This window comes from Apiospora phragmitis (genome assembly GCF_038363925.1).
Source record: "Apiospora phragmitis strain CBS 135458 chromosome Unknown utg000010l:1.0-9815664.0:1.0-9183399.0, whole genome shotgun sequence".
Lineage (NCBI taxonomy): Eukaryota > Fungi > Ascomycota > Sordariomycetes > Amphisphaeriales > Apiosporaceae > Apiospora > Apiospora phragmitis.
Window position 1 is genome coordinate 5,238,385 of NW_027117409.1, and position 22,928 is coordinate 5,261,312.

A 22,928-nucleotide genomic window follows, 5' to 3' on the forward strand; every position below is an offset into this window, starting at 1 on the left:
TACACCGGTTTGAGCGCGAGATCAAGAGTCTAGGGGAACACCTAGGTTGCTCTCAACCCATATCCTGCCGAAACTGTGTTGCGCTATGTCAAGCAAAGGAAGAAGGAACGAGAAGACAAGAAGACCAAGCCAAGATATGGATTAGGCAAGAAATCAGATTTGGCCGGGGACAACGCATCTACCGTACACGAGTCCCGCGCCATCCATGTCTATTGATGAAAATCGGGGGGTATAGTACACTCCATACATCACGTCTATTGACGTCGTCAAGCTGCAAATCGATACCGGGCAGCCGGCAAGAATCACGCAGCCACCCTCTCCCAACAAACACCTTTACTTTACTTCGTTTTTCTCGTTACATCAACAAAAGAATCTGTGTACACCATGCTTTATGGATTTCTCCTTTCCCCCATACCCGGATGACCGACTGCTGGCGGCTGATGTCTTCATGCCATCTCTTCTTCGTCCAGGGGTTCGACCCGAACAAGAATCTCCTCGAGGAGCCCTTCTAGGAATGTGCCAACTTCTTTGCCCATTCCAACTGGCTCGCTCTTGTCCAGCCGGTCGATCTCCTTGCAGACATTGGCGAGCTTGTACACATGCTTTCTGATTTTGTCGTGTGCCGCTTCGGCACGTTGCCTTTGAGGTGTGACTCTCTCGTTGCGGTAGATCTGCTGCAAGCGAATCTGCCGCCGCTTTAAGGCCTCCTCGAGTGCTGGGAAGATGACGTCGTTCAAGGCGTCCAGCTCGCCATTGGGGTTTGGTGGCGCCGGCGTAGGGAAGGACTCGGGGGCTGCAGGAAGTTGTTTGGGCTGGGCTTTGGACGGGAATGCCTGAGGGCTCGGGAATATTGGTTGTTGCATTGCGGGCTTGTGTAAAGAAGACTGCGAGGCAGGGCCCCGGAAAGGAGGGATCTCGGGAAGGCTCAGAGGCCCGACCTTGGAAGGTACCCGCTGTGACGGTTGTCCCAGCGTGTAGAGCTGAGTCTGGGATTGCCTCGGAGCCAGGTTTGGCTGTTGGTAAGTCAGTTGGGGCTGGGACGGAGGGGAGGTGATGTTCATATGTCCCATATCCCATCGTAGCTGTTCTTGTAGGGCGTGGTCATAATCTGTCGAGTTCATGGTAGGCACAGTGGATGTGTGCTTGTTAAGCGGCCGCGGCGTATCGGGGTCCCCGTAGTATTTCTGGGGAGAAGACGGCAGCGGCACCTTGGTTGGGGATGAAGGAATAGAACCAGGTACAGGCTTTCGCTGCGGAGACACCTGGCGTGACGTGCCGGTCGAGGGGGAATTGGCCGCCTTAAGGGTGCTAGAAACAGACGAGCCATTGAAATCCTGCATCTTAACAGGCGATTGTCCCCTTGGTCTCTCGCCGTAATCACCCTCCAGCGGCCTCGACGCCCTAGCATTTCGGGCCGAATCGTCCATAGGGTTGAGGCCTGGCCTGGTCACGATGCCTCCTCGATCTCCGACAAGACGCACAGTACCAAAGTCCCACATGTCCTCGTTGACTGGTTCTCTCTCGCGCACCTCGTCGCCGCCCTCCATTGCCTCCTCGTCCTCGGATTTGTGTGTGGCGCTCCATCTGCTGTGTCGTTCGATAAGCTCCGTCAAGTACGTTGTCTTCTTGGCCCGTCGAATAAAGGTATGCTTCAGCAAGTCTCGGGCGGAAGGCCTTTCCTTGGGATCACGTTGTAGGCAAAGTTCGACGAAGTCTTTGAATGCTTTGGTGAAGTTGCCTTCCAGCCTGGGTGGGTGGTTCTTGGGAATGAGGAAAAGCACTTTCATGGGGTGGATGTCGGCATAGGGCGGCTCTCCGTTGGCCAATTCGAGAGCGGTGATGCCCAGAGACCAGATGTCCGCCTTGTGATCGTAACCTGACTGTTTGATAACTTCAGGTGCCATCCAGAACGGGGTTCCCACGAAGGTATTCTTCTTAGTCATGGTTGCCGACAGCTGGCCAGACACACCAAAGTCGGCCAGCTTTACCTGGCCATTGTGACCAAGGAGAACGTTTGCGGCTACACACGAACCATGTCAGTCATCAAGGGCCAAGACGGGCCAAGCGGCACCATTGTTGTTGGATGTCTCTCACCCTTAACGTCGCGATGCAGCTTCTTGTCGGCATGAAGGTATTCCAGTCCCAGCAGCAGTTCACGGATGATGATGGCAATATAGTCCTCGCCAATCATGCCCGGTTTCATCAGGTCCGCACAGCTGCCGCCGGAGCAGAACTCCATGACTATCCATAACTCGGCGCCTTTGGCATAGGAGCCATAGTACTTTGTGACGTAGGGGGACTGCAACTCGGAGAGAATGGCAATCTCCTGTATGATATCCTCGACCTCGTCTTCGGCGCTCTCGATGTCAATAACCTTGATAGCGACTGCCTGACCGGTTCGTTTCTCCACGCTGGCGCACAGGTTTGCCGTTAGTACAGAATACATAGCTAAGAGAGCTTGGTGCAGCAGTGCGGAAGGCAATGTACGTACCCTTTGTAGACTTTGCCGAAGCTGCCTCCTCCTATACAATACTCCTTGGTATACAGAAGCTCTGGGTCCAAAGCCTCATTGCTGTTGTCGTCATAGTCGCGGTCAGCCATGGTCAATGTTGAATCGTGATGTCGTCAGAGGTGCTCGTCAGTCGTGAAGTGGGCAGTGGTACAGGCTCTGGTTGGGCCGTGGGTGGCTATGCGCACAGCATATGCCGGTGTTGGTCGGTAAGCAAAGGAGTGGGAGAGGGCTTGTGTCGAGGGGCGTCGGCGTGCCCTACGAGCGGGAAGGGACAAGTATTGGCTTCGAAGTAGGGATGGGGACCGGATGAGCTGACCGCTTGGACCTGACCTGGAGCTGGGGATATCAATAGAACAACCGAATGAACAAGTGAACGAAGGTTTTGCCAATGCGCCGGAGCCGAGCGAAAGAGGACTACTTCACGGCCAGTGACATGCCACACTCACCCCGGGCGAGCAATGCACAGGACCTTGGAGAAGCCAGGTCGAAAACCAAAAAGAAGAAAAAGCGCCGGACAGGTTCACTACCTTAATGGCCAGATGAGGGAACGAACGAAAGGAATGAACGGTGGGTGGGTAAATGACGAATGACGGATGACGGATGATGGTGGATGGTAGACGGTGGACGGTGGACGGTGGACGGGGACATGCGTACGTGCATGGGTGCATCTGCTTGTCTGCTTATTGTTTATGGCAGAGGCGAGTAGGGCCAATCCAATCGAACGTCTCTCTCTCGCGTTGATACTTGATAGCTTCACGCAGCCTAGCACGGGGTGAACGAATGGCCCATGGGATTCCAGTTCTAGTGGGGGATTCCCTGGTGGGATTGGCAACTGCACGGATGGACTGGGTCAATCAAATCGGATCGGGATCGCATTGAACTCTCTACCCTACCCTAACCTAACCTATTGATCTTTATCTACCAAGGAGGCAAGCAGTGGCCCGTACGCAAAGAACAACAAGATGCTACAATACAGGAACGAACGGGAGGGTCGCCGGGGAGATCATGTTTCAATGGTGTGCTTTGTTTTGTTATTTGCTTCTGTGTCTTGTCTGGCATGGCATACGACCTACCTACAAAGGCAAAGTTAAGCAGGTAGCTACCCCTGCTTGGACGGCCCTGGTGTATGTATATATAAACAATATGTATCAAATATATATTGATGCAAAACAGCATAAATAGATCCAGTCCGAGGACCAATGCTAATTTCAATTTCCTGCTCATCGCCCAACTCACTCAACACAGGTAACGCGTCCTAGTCGCGTTTAGGCTGTCTACTTAAGAGATGCTAGATGTCTGCCCGCATGGAGGCCAACAGCTGGTAGATATTGCACCTTGGTAGCCAGGAGCTCTCAGGGTATGTACAGTACGTATATACATGTATGTAGTACAAGACAAGTGCATTAAATTGATGCATCCATCAGCCCTAACACAAGAAGGAGGAGAAGAAGAAGAAGAAGAAGAAGAAGACACAGATTCACCCGGAATGCCAAACCCCCTTCTTCGTGTCTCCACAACTGCACCAACATCACCACCACTGCCGGCCTTCGCCCGCCGCCGCCTTTACCAGCGGGAACCAGTCGTGACGTACTTGATACTGCTGCCCCTTTTTGTATTTGACCCGCTTGCGGCACCCCCCATATCGTCATTCCTGGGATCCAACACCAGGCCCAAGAAGCGTCGCGAGCGCCCCAGCACGCAGGGCTACGGCCGGGTCGTCGTCGGGGAGCCCGGCGCTCGAGGAGCGCCGGTACAGGTTCTGCACCAGTCTGCCGTCCCGATACACTCGGGCGACACGAACCGATTGGCGCCGGCGGCCAGAACACCATCGACATCAACCGGGTTGAAGAATCCGTGGATATAAATGAGCAATGGGTCAAGAGAATCAAGTTCCGTCTTGTACTGACTGATGCCGTAGGCAATCACCGTCTTCCGAGGCCCAGGGTTGAGAGGCCCAGTGTGGATGCCAGTGATATGGAATCCCTGCGGAAGGAGCCCAGGCCAGGCCATATCAGGCAGCATATCGCGACCAGACCGAGGACACCCCAAAGCTACCTAGAATAAGGATGCAGGCTTCTTGCGTCTCGCAGACACCCTAACTTTCTTGGCGACTTCCTGCTTTCTGGTCGCCGTCTTCTCTCATGCGTAATCAGATTAGGCAGGTAAGAGCGGGTGCTAACGATGCTGTAGACGTTTTATACCAAAACCCTTCCTTGCTCGTCTCAAGGGTTGAAATACAAATAAACATGGCCATGTCATCCTCCACAACACATTTCAGCTGGGATGGTGTTTATGTCGGACTATTGTTAATATCCTTCTACGATTCTGTAAAAAGCCGCCACCGGCTAAATCTTTCGGAGGCTTTTTCTTTGCTACAACTCTCGGCTACCTGTCTCCGTGGCCTACAATTCTCTTAGAGAGCAACTCGTATCGCCCTATAACAGATATCGGTGTATCGAGATCTCGGCTTGTATATGCCAATGCAACGCAGCGAATACATCACGTGGATGGATCAATGTTGGATATTATCCTAATCTACCTACAGTACAGTTTAAGAATCATCAGATGCCGTGACTCCATGCACTCATGCTAGCATCCCCCAGTGTTCGACTCTGGTCTATGAAACGCGTCGTATACAAAAACAGGGGCTGTGGTATCAAGGTTGGGTGGGTATAGGAATTCCTAAGAGGAGGTTTTACAGCGTCTCCATCTTGTTGAGGATGGCGCGAGTGAATTCGTGAGTGGTGGCCTCGCCGCCCATATCCCGTGTTCGCGACTTGCTATAGAATTGGTCAGTAATTTGGTAAACCCGGGGCAAATGTGAAGGGGTGAAGGGGTGAGGGGGCTAGGGGAGTAACGTACCCCTCGGCAATGACGTCGTAGACGGCCTTGGAGATGCGGTTGGCATGGTCGTCGAGACCAAGGTGGCGCAGGAGCATGGAGCCGGACAGCAGGAGAGCGGTAGGGTTGGCCTGGTCCTTGCCCTTGATATCGAGACCGACGTGACGGCAACCAGGCTCGAAGACGGCGACGTCGCGACCCATGTTGCAACCGGGAACGATACCGGGGCCACCGACGAGGGCGGCGCCAATGTTGGACAGAATGCCACCGTACAAGTTGGGCATGACCATGACGTCGAATTGCTGGGGCTTGGAGACACACTGCATGCTGGCGTTGTCGACAATCATGTCGTTGTACTCGAGGGTCGGGTACTCCTTGGCGACACTGGCGCAGGTGTTACGGAACAGACCGTCGGCCAGCTTCATGATGTTGGCCTTGTGGATGCAGGTGACCTTCTTGCGGCCGTTGGCAAGGGCGAAAGAGAAGGCGAACTTGGCAATGCGCTCCGACTTGGCGCGGGTGATGATTTTGAGCGACTCGACGACGCCAGGCACACTCTGGTGCTCCAGACCGCTGTACTCTCCCTCGGTGTTCTCTCGGATGATGCAGAGGTCGATGTTCTTGTGGCGGGTGTCGTAGCCGGGGATATTCTTGATGAGGCAGATGGAGGCGTAGATGTCGAGTTCCTGACGCATGGCGACGTTGAAACTCTGGTGGCCGGACCGGCTGATGGGAGTGTGGAGGATACCCTTGAGGCCCAGCTTGTTCCTCTTGAGAGAAGCAACGGATTCGCGGAAGGCCTCCTCGGCGCTGCCGGGCGAGCCAGAGTCCACACCCGACACGTCGATCTGCTCCCAGTCAATGGGGACATTGTCGGCCTTGAAGATGGTCTTGACGCTCTCGGCGACCTCGGTACCGATACCGTCACCGGGGATCAGGGTGACTGTGTACTTGCTGCCGAACTTGGTGGGCTTGAAGAGGTCCGACTGGATGGTGGCGTAGGATCGGGCGGCGGCATGGGGTTGCTGGTGAGCAGCAGCTCGCACCAGGCGCTAAAGTAGAAGACACATGTCAATGTCGGTGTCGAGACAAGAAGTGCAAAGTTAAATGTGTTTGTAGCGCAGCGTAGCCGGCATGCGAACCAAAGCTGTCCTTCAATGGTGTCGGCGAGGGCAAGCAGATAAGGGACGGGCAAGGTCGAAGAGAGGGTTCTGGATTTACCTGAGCTGCATGAGCCGAGTTGCGCGAAAGCATTGTGGCAGATATCGTATTGCAATGTCTAGGCGAAGGTAAAGGGTAGGGGGGGGAGAGAGAAAAGAATATTGCGGGCGTCTAGGACCGACGGTAGAACTAGAGTTGAAGACAACGGGCGAATAGTGTATAGTGCATGTGAAGAAGAAATATCACAAATTGGAAATGCCTGCCTGGGTTGGTTGCAGCTTGCATGCAAATAGCGCAAAAGATCTTGCTAGCTTTTGTTATCTCCTCTAAGCCGAAGACTTCCGAGCCAGAATGGTACTTGCGCCGGTACCAGCTGAGTTTCGATGTTTCCCGTTGCATGGGTTGCACGCAGTGCACTAACCCAAGTACCTAACCTATGACAGGGTAAGGCGTCAGTATCCCGTGGACGAGCCCTCGTGCTGAAAGGGTTGAGTGTTCAATGGTTGATGGATGTTAGTCAATTCCTCCCACTCAGCCACATGTGGCGAAGCAAATACATTCGACCTTGTCATGAACAACGACTACAACGGGTAAAGAGAGGAGGTATGGTCTCCAGTATTATCTCGTTGCATAGAGCAACGTGAAACTTGGGCTGCTTGCAGCGTCTATCATGTCAAGCCTTGGCGTCTGGAACGATGTGTAGCCGCACAATGAATCATTGGGAGGTTCACTGCGATCCCCCCGCCCCGTCACACATCACATCACACTCAGTCCTGTATATGCGTACCCATGTCCCCCACACACCAGCCCATTGTGATCCAAGGCGAATATCCCTCTCGAAGGGCAACCTCGGGGCTGCAGCAAATCGATGTCATGGATGGACATTACCCCGCAAACACCCCAGGCACCCCTCATCAGCACTAAGGCAGGTAGGTCACCGGGTGCCGGGTTATATAAAGCGCATCTCTGCTTTGAACGGTGCCTGTCTGTCTATCCTGTCTATCAGCAAGGAGCTAGGTAGCAGCGAATCCTGTCCAGCCATGCCCGTCTTTAAAAGCAGACACCCCGACATTGCCTGTGTGTATAGACCACGCCCAGAGAAATGCCTGCCGTATATCTGACTGACGTCTACCCAAGTTCCCAGGGATTGTACCATATGGGAATGGATCTTCGATGAGAAGTCTCGTACTCTCCCCTGAATAGGTTCCCTCAGTCGGACTGGGCAGGCTACACCGACACGGCCACTAAGGAGCACCTTTCCTGGAAAGGAGTTAAGGATGCAGCGACACATATATCTACTGCTTTGAGTTCCAACTATGGATTCCAAGCCAACGACACTATTTCTCTGTTCAGTAGAAATACGATATGGTATGAGACTCTCGGTGACCACATAAGCCTCTAGCCTGCCGCAGGGTTGGCCATGACACGGCATTCTCGCCACGTGGGCACAGCTGAAAGGTTTCATGGGAGATAAGCGACTAACTATAGACTCAAAAAGGTATCCAGTGACTTTGTTCGCGGCCGTTCGTCTAGGTGAGCTTACCTCCCTGGCCCAGGCCAATGTTGAGGATAGACAAACTAACGCTACACAGGCGGTGTTGTATCGGGTGCATCACCGGCGTACAACGTCGAGGAGATGGCCTATGCTCTCAAGGCGGCAAATTCCAAGTACTTGGCCACGCACCCGACGTCGATCAGAGTCGCCGAGCAGGCGGCGCGCATTGCTGGGATCCCCAGATCCCACATCTTCCTTCTTGAGGGCGAGCTCGAAGGTTACACGACGATACAGCAGCTGGTCCAGATGGGGAAGAGCCAGGGAGAGCACAGCCAAGCCCTGGCGTCCAAGCTTCCGCCGGGGAAGCAAAACGGAGAGGTCTGCGCGTTCCTCAGCTTCTCGTCCGGCACCACGGGGCTGCCCAAGGCCGTCATGATCAGCCACCAGAACGCCATTGCGCAAGCGCTCCAGATCGAGATGCTCAAGCCCGACGACCAACCGAGAAAGGCCCTCGGCGTTCTGCCCCTGTTTCACATCACAGGCATAGTGCACAGCATGATCCTGCCTATCTTCATCAATGCCGAAGTCATCATGCTCCCCGCCTTTGGCATGGACTCGATGCTCTCCGCTGTTGCTGAGTACCGGATCCCAGAGCTCCTTCTGGTGCCGCCTATCCTGGTTCGACTGGTACGTGACCCGACCGTTGCGAAATACGACCTGAGCTGCGTGAAACGGTTTTCGAGCGGCGCGGCTCCCTTGTCCGTGGAGATCATCCAGCAGCTGAGGGAGAAGTTCCGGGTACGGGGTTCAAGCAAGGCTACGGCATGACCGAATCCTGCTCTTGTATCACAGCCCACCCCCCGGACAAGACCAGCTACGACTATGCGCACACGGGAGGGTCCATCGTGGCTTCCACAGAGGCCAAGCTGATAAAGGACGACGGCACCGAAGCGGATACTGGGGAGCCTGGCGAGATCTGGGCACGCGGCCCCCAGATAGTCATGGGCTACCTTAATAACGAGAAGGCTACGAAGGACACGTTTGATGCAGATGGCTTCCTGCACACGGGGGATCAGGGCATGATTGACAGCGAAGGTTTTATTACCATCACGGATCGTATCAAGGAGATGATCAAAGTTAATGGGATCGGTGTGGCGCCCGCCGAGTTGGAGGACCTTCTACTGGGTCATGTAAAAGTTGAAGACTCCGCGGTGCTGGGAATCCCCGACGATTGGTCTGGTGAGCGACCCAAGGCTTATGTCGTTCTCAAGAAAGGGATAGCTGGTGACAATGCTGTTGGTCAAGAGCTCATCAAGTATGTCGAAGAGAACAAGGTCAAGCACAAGTGGGTCAAGGAGATCGAGTTCATCGACGAAATCCCCAAGAGTGCCAGTGGTAAGATCTTACGGCGTGTCTTGCGGGACAAGGCTAAGCAGGGCAACCAAGGCACTGTGGTGAAGGCACGTAGCGGGCCTAGAGCGAAATTGTGAGGCAACCTAGGAGAGTTTCCGTTTGTTATCTGTTCGCTAGACTAGACAGCTTCCTCGTGCCGCCCATGCCTAGGGCACCGTCAATGGTCATGCCTACAATGGTCGACTCCAGCTGAGCTCATCACCACATGCCGTGCTACAACGTCATCGGAGCCTCCAAAACTTTCTCTCCATTATCCCAACATCGTACAACCTTCACCAGCCGTTGCAATACGAGTTCGGGTATTTCGGTCTGCATTGAAACAGGAGTGGATCCCGATCGAAGGGGTTCCCAAGTCTCAGCCTTTTCATCACTTTTGACGCTTCCAGTGGTCAACTTCTTGTTCTCATTGGTAACCTGACCGAGGGCCCCCTGGAGAGTGGTACCAACGTGCTGCTTCTTTCTGATTCTCTTAGGACCCGTCGAGGTTTAAGGATTCGTGGGAATGAATAGACAGTACTGACCTGTGGGTTTCTGGCGTGGGCAGCATCCTTGATCGTCATTCGCTGCTGAGATCCCACGCCTGGGTTGTAGTCTTTTCTGTCCGGGACAAGCTGTTCAGGAGAAAGAACAGGCTCGGTAATACCATCACCCTTTGCACCCAAACCTTGACCGGGCTTCCAGCCATTCTTCATCATCATCTTCATTCCGTAATTCACAGGCGAAGATTTCGGCATCTCAGGATGAACAGAAGCGGGCTGGCCGTCCAACTGCATCTTTGCTAGATTGGCTGACAGGTCCCGGGCAGTGGATCTAGGGGCCTCAACCCTGCTCTGGGGATGCTTCTCTCCGCCAAAATGGGTGTAGACGGCCTCTTCTTGAACCTCCTTGGCGATTTGGGAGCCCTGGGTTTTGGCCTCGCTAGGTTCTGACTTCAGTGTATTGGTACCCGATGCTGTATTAGCAGTCTCTGCCAGGCTTGCCAGAGTATCTTGGATACTCTCGAGGGCTGTGGCCTCGAGGCAACTGATGGTCGATTGAGCGCCAACGTAAGCAACCACCTGTCAAGCCGTCAGTTTACTGAGATGGTTGGGAGAATGGATACCAAGGTGTCTCGATGCAACTTACCGACTTGAAGACGCGGTGGGCCAGAGCAGCTTCGTTGTCATCGTCGAGGGAAGCCTTGATCATCTTGCACAAGATGGCCTTGTCCTTCTCTTCGAACTTTTCCAGCAAGTGGTCTAGCATCTCCGACCGAAGCGAGGACATCTTCGCTACTTTGGGCCTGTGAATGACCAATGAGGTGTGAACCTACCTACTTAGCCATTTGGGTAAGTTGATGAAGGGGTCAAGGGACAAGTCTCAAAGGGCTTTGGTAAGTCTCGTAAAGTTGTCTTCCGAAAGATTGGCACGCCGACTGCCACTGCTGTAACGATCGATGTACTCACTCAAGTTGGAATGAATAGTTTCCTGAACAAAGTATTTTTGGTCCGACAGCGTTCATGCAGCTGGAACCGTTGATTCCATCAATGTAACTGGTAATGTGAAAGGCATCAGTCAGTCTGGTAGAAGACAAGTTTAATTTCCATCCAATCCTCAGGTGGAATAAATGGCTGCCTGGGGCAAGTAGGTATGTACCTTGCACCGGCACGTACAACAGGGCAAGGAAGCAACGACGAGCCTTATCTTACTAGACGAAAGGATCAGGTCTTTGCTACATACATACTTATTTAGCACTGCTCATCCCAAACAAAATTATGTTGACCAATCTGAATTGAACCTATGTCTCCTAATCATCAGTGCATAAAGCAATGTAGCCCAACTTATCTGCGTGACACCCTTGACCCTCATAACATCCCATATTCAGGCCAACCTCGATAATACCTGTGTGTACCCCGGGAAGCCACTCCATCCACTGGCCCGTCTTTGGCATTCCAGCTGGCATGGTCCTGATATTGTGACCCTTCCAGCCCTCCACTACCAGCATGGGACGATCGATGCAGTCGTTCTGCTTTGCGACCCGAGTTCCACGAGACCATGTTAGCTTATGAGCAACACGACTCCTTGTATCCTCGAGAGAGAAGTACCTATAGGGTAGGGGCAACGAGACATGCGGCGCAGGCAGCCTGGCAAGTCCCATATGCCGAGTTGCAGGCAACAATTGCTGCAGGAGCAGCAGCGGCAGCCACGGTGCCGAACGTGAAGCCAGCAGCACCATAACAAGCAGCGACAACTGCTGAGCATCCGGCCTGACATATACCGTAAGCCAATGGCCCTGCCGTTGCAGTGGCAGTAATGGAAAGTATGTAGACGATGTAATTAAGGGGCTGCATGGTTGTCCGCGTGTAGTTTGCAAATTGATATATTGGCAGTCTACCGTTAGCTCAGGATGCGTGTGGGCTTGATGGGTATGAAAGAAAACCAAAAGACGAAGACGGGGATAACCAATACACTTATATACCTATACTATAACGGCGAGAACACTGAGGGGTGATATCAGATGCAGTTAAGAAAGTCGGCTGGCTGGCTGATTGCATATTCGTTTCACCGAGGTGGTGGGCCTCCCACAGCAGCCACAATGGTTGATCTCGCACTTCTTCAAGATAGGATTGATCGCCTCGAGACTTCAAAATCTGGCAACTGACGTAGTCCATAGGGTCGGGGTAACCCTCCAACAGTCCAACTGCAGTTTGGCTTCATCTCGTCCCGATTAGTCTTTGCCAGGGGTTTCTTAAGCGGAGCTGCTACAAGACGACCTTGGAACCATGCATGGCATACTATCTGGTAAAGTGTTTTCTATCATAAAGCTCGCAATACATGACGATTGGAAAGTGAACTGGAATCAAAACAAATTGCCTCTGCTCGAAGTTGAGATATTCCATATTTCGGTTCACAACTTGATATATTGCAATCTAGCATACGCTTGGTAATTAACTCGCTAGAACAAGAATATATGGCCGAAGCTTCTTGATGTGCATTTGAGCCCAAGCAGCAACGCCTGTGAGAGCATCTACCGCCCGACTCGATCGGTTTAGCCAACGTAACTGGATCCCAACGGCCGTAACTTCCCGAATTCGCACCTGAGCCTATATGAGGGTGGTCACTATGAGAGGAACCCGGGGCGCAAGCAACGCGGTGAACAACAGCCCAAGTCTGAAAACTGCCGAATATGTCATGGCCTATTTCCAAGCCGGCTGGGTAAAGCACTCCAGACGTCGGGAGTACTGGAACGTATGCCATAGACCCCAGGCTAGCTTGTAAAGGTCGGTGATCCATACGACTGGGGCACAATTTGCTTTTGCTATGCCTCCTTCAGGTGCGTCCAACAAGTTGCTAAAACATTGCCAAGTCAGCAACGGTACTCTGATTTCAACGGCACACTTTGAAATGCGTAGAAGGGGAGAGTTGTTCAGAGTAAACAATATTTCGCATCAAGATCGACCTTGTAGTAGGTGATTCAAATACAATCTAGCTTATTATTGGATAATTCATCATGAAAAGGGCTGGGTGAAGAAAAGAGCAGCATTAGCAAGACTTACGGAGGATTCGTAGAGATAGTACCCAGAGTATTCTATGTAAATGTACGCTGAACGCGACTTGAATCTCCTCTAGGATTTTGATACAGGTGGCTGGAAGAATGCAACTCCGAATCACCATCTTCTCGGGCTCCAAAGGTGTTGCCCTTCAAAGCTGATGTTCTTTCGCCTGCGTCATGATTTCTTGATCTGCGCCGCTGACAGCTGCAGCATCAATCGTGGCTCAGAAGCGATCTTCGGGCTTCTTCCAGCCAGCCATCCGACTCACTTCACCTATACCAGACAGAATGTGGTCCACGCCAAGTTTGACTATACTTTGTCGTTTGTTCTTGCCGTCCGAGTCGTGCGAGGGTGGTTCGCTACCGATGGTAGGCAACACGTTGTCACTAGCTGACAAGCTGACAAAGAGGGCAAATGGAACAAACCAAACGCAGAGGCCAAAGAACGAGGCAATCTCAGTGAAGCTCGGGATATCTGGTTGGTCGTATACGCTGTTCATTGCCGCGTAGGAGCGTGACTGCGCGATGGAAAAGTGGCGGAACCAGAAGTAGTGGTTAACAAGGACGAGGACTGGCGTTTTTTACATCAGTTCCAATGCGCTGTCGCGTTCGAAGACAAGGGGAACCCACGGCAAGAGGCAAGAAATAAGGGGTCCGTCAGCTTGACAAAGGGAAAGCGTCGCATGTTGCCCAAATAGACCACATGGGATGCGATGCCCATCAGGGTCAAGGACAAGGGAAAGCCATCGGCAAGGCACAGGATAAGCTGCAAGCCGATGATGGCATAGATGAGCCGGGTGAGAAGACGTTTGGCTATGACGGTATGCTCTTCAACCAGCTCTGAGAGATAGTAGAGGCCCGAAGCTATAGTTGTGGAATAGAAGTCGTCAGTTTCCCAAGGACGTCTCGCATCAAATCCAGTTGACGACGGGAGCGTGGCCTACCAATTGCCAAGGTCAGAAAGCAGAAGCCCACGACGGAGCCTAAATAGCCGACCAGAGGTAGAATCCACATATTATCAAGCGAGCGAAAATCTCATTATCTGCTTGAGACTAATTGATGTGTTGTTGAAAATTTTCACGTCGTTGCTGTCGAGGACGGATGTTTCCTTATCTCGAATCGTATCGCGAGTGGTAGGCACTGTAGGTAATTTATATGGATCATGACGCGCACGACAGCCAGCGTGGCCTTTGATGGCGAGGCGACAGGCTAATTTTAATTCGGCGACATACCCATCCCATTGCAGTAAGGGAGCACTTGCGCCGTAGCGGGCGTTACTGACTGCCAGTGTAGGTACCTATGGTGGCAGAAAAACCCCTTGAGAACCCAGGTGGGTTAGCCTCTATATACATAGATAAGGCAATTAATAGATTCTTTATCGGCGCATATCGATAGAGAAAATGCCCCCACTAAAATTATCCTTCGGAGGGGTCTTGCATTTTCCCAGCCGGCGGCCGTCAACATCGTAAATGCTGTGATAAAAAACTGGATGGGTGAACCGCAAACCAGCCAGCATTGTCCTCGATCGCTATAAACAACTGAAGACTCCAGTGCAGATTCCGGTGGTCTACTAGAGGCTGCGCAAAGCCTAGTACATTGCCCATCATGTCACGCCCTGAGGATACACTGTAGGACGAAGCCACCCCTCCACAATTCCCGTTTTACTTGAGAAGCGTCGCATTCTGACCAGCGTCACTATTGCTTCAGGTCCGCCGACGTGCACTACGATGATACCGAAGCCCGTAAATACACAACCTCGTCACGCATACAAAACATCCAAGCTTCCATGACCCATCGTGCACTCGAGCTGCTAGATCTGCCTTCTCCCTCCTTGATCCTCGATGTCGGCTGCGGTAGTGGCTTGTCTGGCGAAATCCTGTCCTCCTTGTCGCCCGAAGAAGGTGGCCCACACGTGTGGATAGGCATGGATGTCTCGGCATCGATGTTAGACGTGGCCTTGCAGCGAGATGTGGAAGGCGACTTATTGCTGGCCGACATCGGCCAGGAGTGCCCTTCCGCGCCGGAACATTCGATGCCGCCATCAGCATCAGCGCGATCCAATGGCTGTGCAATGCCGAGAGTAGCGAGACCTCCCTTGCCGGGCGGCTGTCAAGGTTTTTCAATGGGTTGTATGCGAGTCTGAAGCGAGGCGGAAGGGCCGTCTGCCAATTCTACCAAAGAACAATGAGCAGAAGAAGATGATAACGGGTGCCGCTGTCAAGGCTGGCTTCGGAGCCGGTCTGCTAGAAGACGACCCGGACACCAAGAACGCCAAACTCTACCTTGTCCTCACTGTGGGTGCCGCGGTCGTCGATGGAAAGAGCGGCGACATTACAGGAGTGGTACAAGGCATGGAAGGCGTAGATGTCATGGACGCCAGGAACCGGGGGAAGGCTGGCAGTGGCGAGATCAAGAAGGGATCTAAAGCATGGATCGTCAAGAAGAAGGAGCAGATGGAACGGAAGGGGAAGGTGGTCAAGGCCACCTCCAAGTATACCGGACGCAAAAGACGGGTTGCTTTCTAGATTTGAATGGCGGGAGATACCATTGCATTGGCTGCGGCGTTCACGGAGTTACATTTTCTGCATTACTTGCGAAGCAGGAGACCCTAGGTCAAGAAATATTGATGTCGGATTCGTTCGGATGTTTTCTGTTTAGCTTAGTCTACACAAGGCACCGCGACTTATCATGAGTTATTGCTACGAGTCCCAAAGGTACATAAGGCTGTTTTACCTCCCAAGTGTACTGTTGCCAGTTCCAGCTTCATCCAGCTCGCCAACACGGATGAACACAGCCTTTTGCTCTAGCCAGTCATCCATACTCAGTAAAAAGCTTTCTCGGCCAACACCGCTCTGTTTGTACCCGCCGAAGGGCATGTCCCAAGCACCTGTGGGAGACGTGCAGTTTACACCCACCATGCCCGATTCCAACCCCTTGGCCACGCGCATGGCCCTGTCGAGGTCTTTGGTATAGACGGCGGCATATAGACCGTATTTGGTGTCATTTGCGATCTTGAGCGCCTCTTCTTCCGTCTCAAACGTGTTGATGCACACAACGGGTCCGAAAACCTCCTCCTTCATGATTCTGGAGTCCTCGGGCTGCTGCAGAAACACGACGGGCTGCACGAAGAGATCGCCATTCTCGGCGGGGAGAGGCGCACCCGTCTCCACCATCTGCCCCGTCTTCTTCCCCTCCTCCACGTACCGCATCACCGTTTCGTACTGCGCCTTGTCCGCCTGCGGGCCCGACGTGGTCTCCAGCCGGCTGGGGTCGCCGAGCTTGCGCGCCGCCGCCAGGGCGTTGAATTTGTCGACGAAGGCGGCGGCGGCGCCCTTCTGGACGTAGATGCGCGAGTTAGCCATGCAGGTCTGGCCGCTGTGGAAGAAGATGCTGTGCTGGGTCTCGCGGGCGGCGCGGTCGAGGTCGGCGTCGGCGAAGACGAGCGCGGGCGACTTGCCGCCCAGCTCGAACGTCAGGTGCTTGAAGTTGGACGCGGCCGCGGCCCTCTGGATCGCGCGCCCCGTCCGCACCGAACCCGTGAACGACAGCGCCCGAATCTGCATGTGGCTGCTGATGGCGTGGCCCACCACCGGCCCGTGCCCGTGCACGATGCTCACCACACCCGGCGGGAGCCCGGCCTCGCCCAGCATGGCGGCGACCCGGTCGGAGCTCAGGGGCGCCTTTTCCGACGTCTTGAGGACCATGGTGTTGCCCGCGGCCAGGGCCGGCGCGAGCTTCTTGCTCAGGAAGACCAGCGGGGCGTTCCAGGGGATGATGGCGGCGCAGACGCCATACGGCTGGCGGATCGAGATGTTCATGAAGCCCGGTGTGTTCAGGCTGGATGTACCCACGGGATACGCCGCCTCGGAGAAGTAGCGGAAATGCGTCGCTGCATAGTATCCATCGAAATATGTGCTGACTGGTCTGCCCAGAGAAAGAGCATCCAACTGCGCTAGTTCGGCATCTGCATCGGTTATCATCTGGGCTAGCTTGGCCAAAGGCTTGCCGCGTTGTTGCGGTGACAAGGCCTTCCAGGCTGCTAAAGCTGCTTGAGCAGCCACAACCGCTTTGTCTACATCGTCTGAGGTTGCCTCAGAGACTATGGAGATGTTAGGGGTTTCTCGCACTATATTCGCGCCGGGTCAACATGCCTTGAGCTACACAGTCCCCTGAATATGGCGAGAAGAGGTCGAAGGTCTTGTTGTCGCTCGAGGGGAGAAACTACCACGTCTTGGTTACTCATCCGGCCACCACTATGATCAGAGTTATGAACTCACCTCCCCGTTAATGTATTGCTTGACCTTGATAGGAGCCATTATATGAAGCAAGGTAACTGTTTGAGGGACTGGGAGGTCTTCAGTCTGTAGTCCTGACCATAAGGGACTCGTGGCAGTGAGACTCTTTACAGGTCAAGTGTTCCAGTATGTTCACAGTATTAAATCGCAACAGTGACTCTATGGAGGCGATGATAAATGGTCTATTGCGTCTTGGCAAGTTCGCTTGGTCCTCTCTCCTGCCTTGGACCTTTCCTCCCCCACAAGCCGCACATGATGTACGCTGCCCTCAATCACTCATGGAGATGCGGAGTACGGTGCGGACCATCTCGATCCGCTTCTCGGCTCTGTAGCCAATAGCCGTATATTTTGGCATTCACCATGCACCCACCACCGTCAGATCCACAGTAAGTAAACGGCCGCTTTCCCGGGTGGGTTGTAGTCGCGGCATGACTGAGCTCGGATCAATGATGCCGCAGGATAAGTCATGACACCGGGTCTCTTCCTATCACTACCATCCAAGACGGAGCGATTGCGTAGGTTAAGTCATCAATGGCAGCCACCAGGGATGATTCCACACCCGCAGTAGTGGGTTTATGATTCGGTTTAGAGAGATGCTGATGAGTTCATGAATCGAGAAGTATGGGGACTGGTGGGTGTTGGTTTGTGTGGGGTTGACAGGGGGACTCCTACTGTACCATCGGCATAGTCAGCCCGATAGACTATCAAGCTGTGCCTCAGCCGTGGTCTACGCGTCGATATCACACCTCTATCTCACTCCGCCACGGAACTGGGGTACCGACAGTCTGGTACCAATTCGATCCTACGATATCTTCTACCATCCGACCGGGACACATCGTGACAGGCCGACGGCACCAGCTCCGAGCCACGGAGCACACTGATGGCACTAGAGTAATCAAGACCAATCCGTCCGTGAAGCCAACAGATTGTTTGGTCTTGGCATAATAACCATGGCCGTAAACTGCTACTTGGCATCTCCTTTACAGATTGCTGCGCTTCATCTATCCAACTGGCCGGGCCTGGTCTAACCCATATTCAGCTATGATCTTCTCTGCTGCTATTTCCCCGATGATGTATGCTGTTGACTGGGTATGGTTGCTGACCGTGTTAGCCTTGGCCGACTAAGTCTCTGTAAGCCTTGCCAGGATTGACCTACTTGGGAAGCAGGGGGCAGACACTCATATCAGCCACGCGTAGATTCTGTATGCCGATGACCTTGAACGAAGAGTCCACACAGGCCTCCTGCGCACTGCGGCCCATCTTCACCGTCCCTGACATATGCCACGAACTCCTCAGATTCGAAGAAAACGCTTCCTACGTTTGCTGTCAGCCGTGAAGCTGGAGATGAGGTGCGAAGGGGAGAAGGGATCCAACCCAGATTGCGCTATCCGAGTGGTTCCGGGGCCAGGACACATTCCGCACCGTCTTCTGTTTCCAGACAGGGGCTTGGAAGAACCGAAGTATTTCCCTCATGCCTTCGATGGCTGTTCTGCGGTCGAATGGATGTGTCAGGAACTTTGGGTCGATGACGGGCGCTTCTCTGGGATCTGCCGATCTCAAAGTGATGGTACCCCTTGGTTGAGGATTCATGACCAAGCAGATGGCCGAGAAAACTTCTTCATCGTCCGCTAATTGGACATCGCCAAAGAAAGGGGTATGCGTCGCCAACTCCCAATTTGGGACCAAGGGCCTCCTCAAGTAAGTCTGCATCTGTAGTGGAAGTGCTTGGAATTCCTCTGAATCGAGGACAGCGGGTAACTGAAACCAGCCCATCGGGGATGGGCTTTGCTTGAACAACGCTTCACGTCCCTTCTTGATGACTATGCCTGCCGCCGAGAAGCAATGGTCTTGTAGATTTCTTCCCACTTGCGGCAACTCAAGGATACGAGGAATGTCATGTTTCCGCAGCTCCTCCTCTGGCCCGAGCCCTGAGAGAAGTAAGAGTTGAGGGCTATTGATCGCACCCGTCGAGATAATAACCTCTTTGCGTGCCCAGAACCGGAGTCCAGATGCGATTTGCACACCAACAGCCACGTTCTCTTCGAATATTACCTTCTGGACCAGTGCATTGGTTATAATCGTAAGATTGGCAGGGGGGCTTGTTAGGTAAGCACTGGCGGATGTCACTCTTACCCCCTTGTAGATGCAGGCTGTCCCAATACCCATACCAATGGGGGAACCGTTGTTAACGTCCGGATTGAGTCCAAGGCCAACTTCTTCAGCAGCTTTGAAAACATCGCTTGTCGTAGAGAGCCATTCGTCCTGGTACGATAGGTCAACCGCGCCCCCCCACCCATGGTCTTGAGGGAGTTAGTCACAGGTCGGAGCTCCTCATGTAGGCGCAAAGTCGCTACGCACCTTCAGTCTTGGGGATGATTCGTCCCGGAAAGCAGCAGGTACATCGTTGTGGAATTTCTCGATCCGCTGGAGACAACGCCGAGCATTCTTCCAGCCGAAAGAGTCATCGCCAACTAACCGCGCCCATTCGTCGTAATCCTCGGAGGAGCCGACAACCCAGCCGCAGAAGTTGATGGCGGTGCTGCCGCCCAACCCCTTCCCCCGCGAGTAGTCGATCTGCTGGCCTTTCCACTGAGGCTCGGTCTTGTACGCCCAGTTCAGGGGAGATCCTTCGCGGAACGCCACTTCGTAACGCTCGGCTCCGGTCAAATCGGCCGCATCTTGATTCAAGCCCCCTGCCTCTAGCAGAAGAACAGATGGCTGAGTTGACGAATGGGCTAGTCGCGAAGCGATGACACACCCGGACGCTCCGCCTACAAGAAAATACGTTTGTTTGATGACGTCTTCCTGGATCCGAGGAACAACATACCTCCTACGACGATGAAGTCGAAAATCTCTGCCATTTTCTACGATGATCAGTAATATGGCCTGTTGGTCTGGAGTAGGTCACTTCAAACCCCATATGCGATGAACCGTGGCTTATCTTAGACACGATGGCACGCAAGGTAATGCAGCCAATCGCTTCCTTCGTGTGTAGAACAAATATCTGAGTCTAGGCCTCACGGTATTCTTTCAGATAACAGGTACCTCCGTAGGCAAATGGCTCCTGCGAAGGAACCGAGTATGGTGGATCATCACCACCGCTGGTCCTATTCCGTCAATCGGAATGGGCCTGCCGACAAATCCAGAGATGGCTGCACGTTACAGGGGGGGGTCAGACACACCCGGCTAATAGGTGGCCAACCCAGGACACCCTCAGCTTGGTATGTACCCCCAGACATAGCAAGAATACCCCCTACCCCCTGAAGTTTGTTTAATTCATACCCCTTGTGTGAGAGCCCTGGTACAGGTATTTCATGCGTCCGCAATACCTCTCTATCTGCTGAAACGTATAACAGCTGCCCAGTTGCGGCATACCTTTTACGGTAGTATTCCTCTCTGTTTTTTATATTTCAAATAGGCCGTCGATGTAAATACTCCCTACTGAAATATAACGGTATCTGTCAATTAACAAACTTTCAGGGATGCTAGTGTACGACCACAGATATCATACGAGACGTGCATCCGTGATGGGTAAATGCTCTATAATACTAGCAGCAAATCACAGGTGACTCGGTGATCTGGCCGCCCTAGGGACAACAAGTGATAAGGATGCCGGTGTCAACCTGACCGGTCAAATCAACCATGACCCTATAGTTCGCATACCACGCCAAGCAATGCCCACATCTTAGTTGCATGCCATGCTGACGAACGGCACATAGATCTACTACTTCCTCTGCTTCATCATTCATAAGAGCTGGCTTCGTTATTTATTGCTTTTTAGACGGGGGTTTACTCAAGGTATATCTGGCTCATTCGGAAGCTTGTCTGTCTCAAATCTATCTCCCATAGAATTATCCGTGGCAAGCAAATCTTGCTACAGTTCGCGATATGGGCGTCGAGGGGCTTTTGAAGAAGCTGGAGGTCAAGCCGACAGACGATGAATACGAGTCCATCGCAACAAGCAGATGGGGCAACAAAGACGTATATCCGATCCCAAGGGATAAACGGACATATGGATGGTTGTCATTCTATGCCTACTGGGGAACCTGCGGGATATCTCTGTCTAGCTGGACCATCGGCAGCAGTCTCATAGGGATAGGCCTGACAGCTGGCCAGGCTTGCGGCGTTGTGGTGCGACCAACCTGGCCCCCTGTTTTGATCGTGCGCATGTAACTGATCGGAGTAACAGGTCATCGGATGCGCCATTGCGTCTCTGAGTTCCTACTTGAACGGGGCGGCAGGGACAATTCATCACCTTGGCTACGGAACACTTGCCCGAGCAGCCTTCGGCCTCTGGGGCGCATACTTTGTCGTCATGCTGAACGTATTCCAGTCGTTCGTCTTCTACGGGACGCAGATGTACTTTGGAGGTAGGGAGATTGACTGCAAGCCTTACTGGAGGATTCTAACCATTCCCGTGACAAACAGGCATGGCTTTCGTCCTGATCCTGAACGCCATCTTCCCGAGCTTCCTCCACATGGCCAACACTCTACCGGAGAGTGCCGGCATCACCACGCCCCAGCTAATCGGTTTCGTGCTCTTTGTCTTGTTGTACATCCCCGTCATATACTTTGTACCACCGCACCGGATCCAGAGGTTTCTTGTCGCCAACTTGGTCATCTCGAGCGCCACGCTGTTCGGCATTATGGGCTGGGCAATCCATGCGGACGGCGGAGCTGGCAACCTCGTGTCACCCGCGGTCGTGGTCCCCAAGTCCCAGGTCGGCTTCATGATGGTCCACGGTATTACCTCGGTCGCCGGGACGTACACCGGCGGCAGTGAACGCGTCAGCGACTGGACCCGGTATGCGAAACACCGACACTCACCCACGCTGGCTCAGCTCACGGCGCTACCTGTTACCGTGACACTGGTGGCTCTGATCGGCATCGTGACAACCTCGGCATGTGCTGAGATGCTGGATCAGGTGGAATGGAACCCGATGATCATGCTCCAGACGATCCAAGTCCGGTACTACACCGCCGCCTGCCGGGCCGGGACGTTTTTCGCCGGCGTGGGCCTCTTGTCAGTCACAGTTTTCATCAACTATACGCAGAACTGCGTTAGCTCCGGCATGGATATCGCCATGTTGGTACCGCGCTATGTCTCGCGCAGACGAGGCTCCATCATCTTCGCGCTTCTGGGGGTCTTGGCCAACCCCTGGAGGTTCCTGACGCAGGCCACGACCTTTATCACCGTTCTTTCGTCATTCGGCGTCTTCATGTCCCCAGCGGCGGCCGTCTTGGTGGTGGACTTCTGGCTGGTGCGCCGGACGAAATGGAACATCCCGGACCTCTACTCCCCTGGCGGTATCTACTGGTTCTGGAATGGAGTAAATTGGAGGGCACTTCTATCGTATGTCTTGGGGATGATATGGGCCTTACCTGGCTTCATCATGGCGGTCGGCGGCCCCCCTGTTGCAGAGGGGTGGTACCATCTATACCAGATCTCATTTTTCTTTGGATATGCGATATCCGGAGGCTTGTATTACCTCCTGAACCTGCTATTCCCGCCGCTTGGACTTGGTGAGCAGGTAGACATCAGTTCTGCAGAAGGGCCTGTCGTGATGAGCGCGTCTGCAAGTCGCCACAGTTCGGACGACGGAGGAAATGAAAAGCAGGTCCGGCTTGTGGACGAGAAAGTCTAGGTTGAATCTATGTAACATGCGCCAGCAACAATAG

The 22,928-nt window shown here is 53.4% G+C and overlaps 11 protein-coding genes across 11 annotated transcripts; 3 read left to right on the top strand and 8 right to left on the bottom strand.

The window, feature by feature from the left end:
* Window positions 1–446: 446 nt before the first annotated feature.
* Window positions 447–2,601, bottom strand: PG994_011337 (Serine/threonine-protein kinase svkA; the record flags this gene model as incomplete). Its single annotated transcript, XM_066862746.1, has 3 exons — window positions 447–2,020; window positions 2,095–2,411; window positions 2,492–2,601. The coding sequence occupies 3 exons, from the start codon at window positions 2,599–2,601 to the stop codon at window positions 447–449; spliced, it is 2,001 nt and encodes a 666-aa protein (XP_066711856.1).
* A 1,615-nt stretch (window positions 2,602–4,216) lies between these two features.
* PG994_011338 (uncharacterized protein) lies at window positions 4,217–4,522 on the bottom strand (the record flags this gene model as incomplete). The annotated part of the gene is made up of 1 exon (XM_066862747.1): window positions 4,217–4,522. The coding sequence occupies one exon, from the start codon at window positions 4,520–4,522 to the stop codon at window positions 4,217–4,219; it is 306 nt and encodes a 101-aa protein (XP_066711857.1).
* A 685-nt stretch (window positions 4,523–5,207) lies between these two features.
* PG994_011339 (isocitrate dehydrogenase (NAD+)) lies at window positions 5,208–6,607 on the bottom strand (the record flags this gene model as incomplete). The annotated part of the gene is made up of 3 exons (XM_066862748.1): window positions 5,208–5,292; window positions 5,375–6,405; window positions 6,575–6,607. The coding sequence occupies 3 exons, from the start codon at window positions 6,605–6,607 to the stop codon at window positions 5,208–5,210; spliced, it is 1,149 nt and encodes a 382-aa protein (XP_066711858.1).
* Window positions 6,608–7,554: 947 nt separating this feature from the next.
* PG994_011340 (4-coumarate-CoA ligase 2) lies at window positions 7,555–9,499 on the top strand (the record flags this gene model as incomplete). The annotated part of the gene is given in 5 exon segments (XM_066862749.1): window positions 7,555–7,625; window positions 7,718–7,882; window positions 8,013–8,047; window positions 8,107–8,807; window positions 8,822–9,499. The coding sequence occupies 5 exon segments, from the start codon at window positions 7,555–7,557 to the stop codon at window positions 9,497–9,499; spliced, it is 1,650 nt and encodes a 549-aa protein (XP_066711859.1).
* Window positions 9,500–9,635: 136 nt separating this feature from the next.
* PG994_011341 (uncharacterized protein) lies at window positions 9,636–10,688 on the bottom strand (the record flags this gene model as incomplete). Its single annotated transcript, XM_066862750.1, has 3 exons — window positions 9,636–9,851; window positions 9,944–10,480; window positions 10,548–10,688. 3 exons carry the CDS (start codon window positions 10,686–10,688, stop codon window positions 9,636–9,638), a joined length of 894 nt encoding a protein of 297 aa, XP_066711860.1.
* An 818-nt stretch (window positions 10,689–11,506) lies between these two features.
* Window positions 11,507–11,752, bottom strand: PG994_011342 (uncharacterized protein; the record flags this gene model as incomplete). Its single annotated transcript, XM_066862751.1, has 1 exon — window positions 11,507–11,752. The coding sequence occupies one exon, from the start codon at window positions 11,750–11,752 to the stop codon at window positions 11,507–11,509; it is 246 nt and encodes an 81-aa protein (XP_066711861.1).
* A 1,426-nt stretch (window positions 11,753–13,178) lies between these two features.
* Window positions 13,179–13,968, bottom strand: PG994_011343 (Protein SVP26; the record flags this gene model as incomplete). Its single annotated transcript, XM_066862752.1, has 3 exons — window positions 13,179–13,525; window positions 13,585–13,818; window positions 13,899–13,968. 3 exons carry the CDS (start codon window positions 13,966–13,968, stop codon window positions 13,179–13,181), a joined length of 651 nt encoding a protein of 216 aa, XP_066711862.1.
* A 591-nt stretch (window positions 13,969–14,559) lies between these two features.
* On the top strand, window positions 14,560–15,479 carry PG994_011344 (uncharacterized protein; the record flags this gene model as incomplete). The annotated part of the gene is made up of 3 exons (XM_066862753.1): window positions 14,560–14,582; window positions 14,662–15,034; window positions 15,135–15,479. 3 exons carry the CDS (start codon window positions 14,560–14,562, stop codon window positions 15,477–15,479), a joined length of 741 nt encoding a protein of 246 aa, XP_066711863.1.
* Window positions 15,480–15,683: 204 nt separating this feature from the next.
* PG994_011345 (aldehyde dehydrogenase) lies at window positions 15,684–17,270 on the bottom strand (the record flags this gene model as incomplete). The annotated part of the gene is made up of 3 exons (XM_066862754.1): window positions 15,684–17,053; window positions 17,118–17,175; window positions 17,232–17,270. 3 exons carry the CDS (start codon window positions 17,268–17,270, stop codon window positions 15,684–15,686), a joined length of 1,467 nt encoding a protein of 488 aa, XP_066711864.1.
* Window positions 17,271–18,250: 980 nt separating this feature from the next.
* On the bottom strand, window positions 18,251–20,110 carry PG994_011346 (uncharacterized protein; the record flags this gene model as incomplete). Its single annotated transcript, XM_066862755.1, has 5 exons — window positions 18,251–18,334; window positions 18,426–18,563; window positions 18,624–19,549; window positions 19,604–20,020; window positions 20,077–20,110. 5 exons carry the CDS (start codon window positions 20,108–20,110, stop codon window positions 18,251–18,253), a joined length of 1,599 nt encoding a protein of 532 aa, XP_066711865.1.
* Window positions 20,111–21,679: 1,569 nt separating this feature from the next.
* Window positions 21,680–22,894, top strand: PG994_011347 (uncharacterized protein; the record flags this gene model as incomplete). Its single annotated transcript, XM_066862756.1, has 1 exon — window positions 21,680–22,894. The coding sequence occupies one exon, from the start codon at window positions 21,680–21,682 to the stop codon at window positions 22,892–22,894; it is 1,215 nt and encodes a 404-aa protein (XP_066711866.1).
* Between the last annotated feature and the right edge of the window lie 34 nt (window positions 22,895–22,928).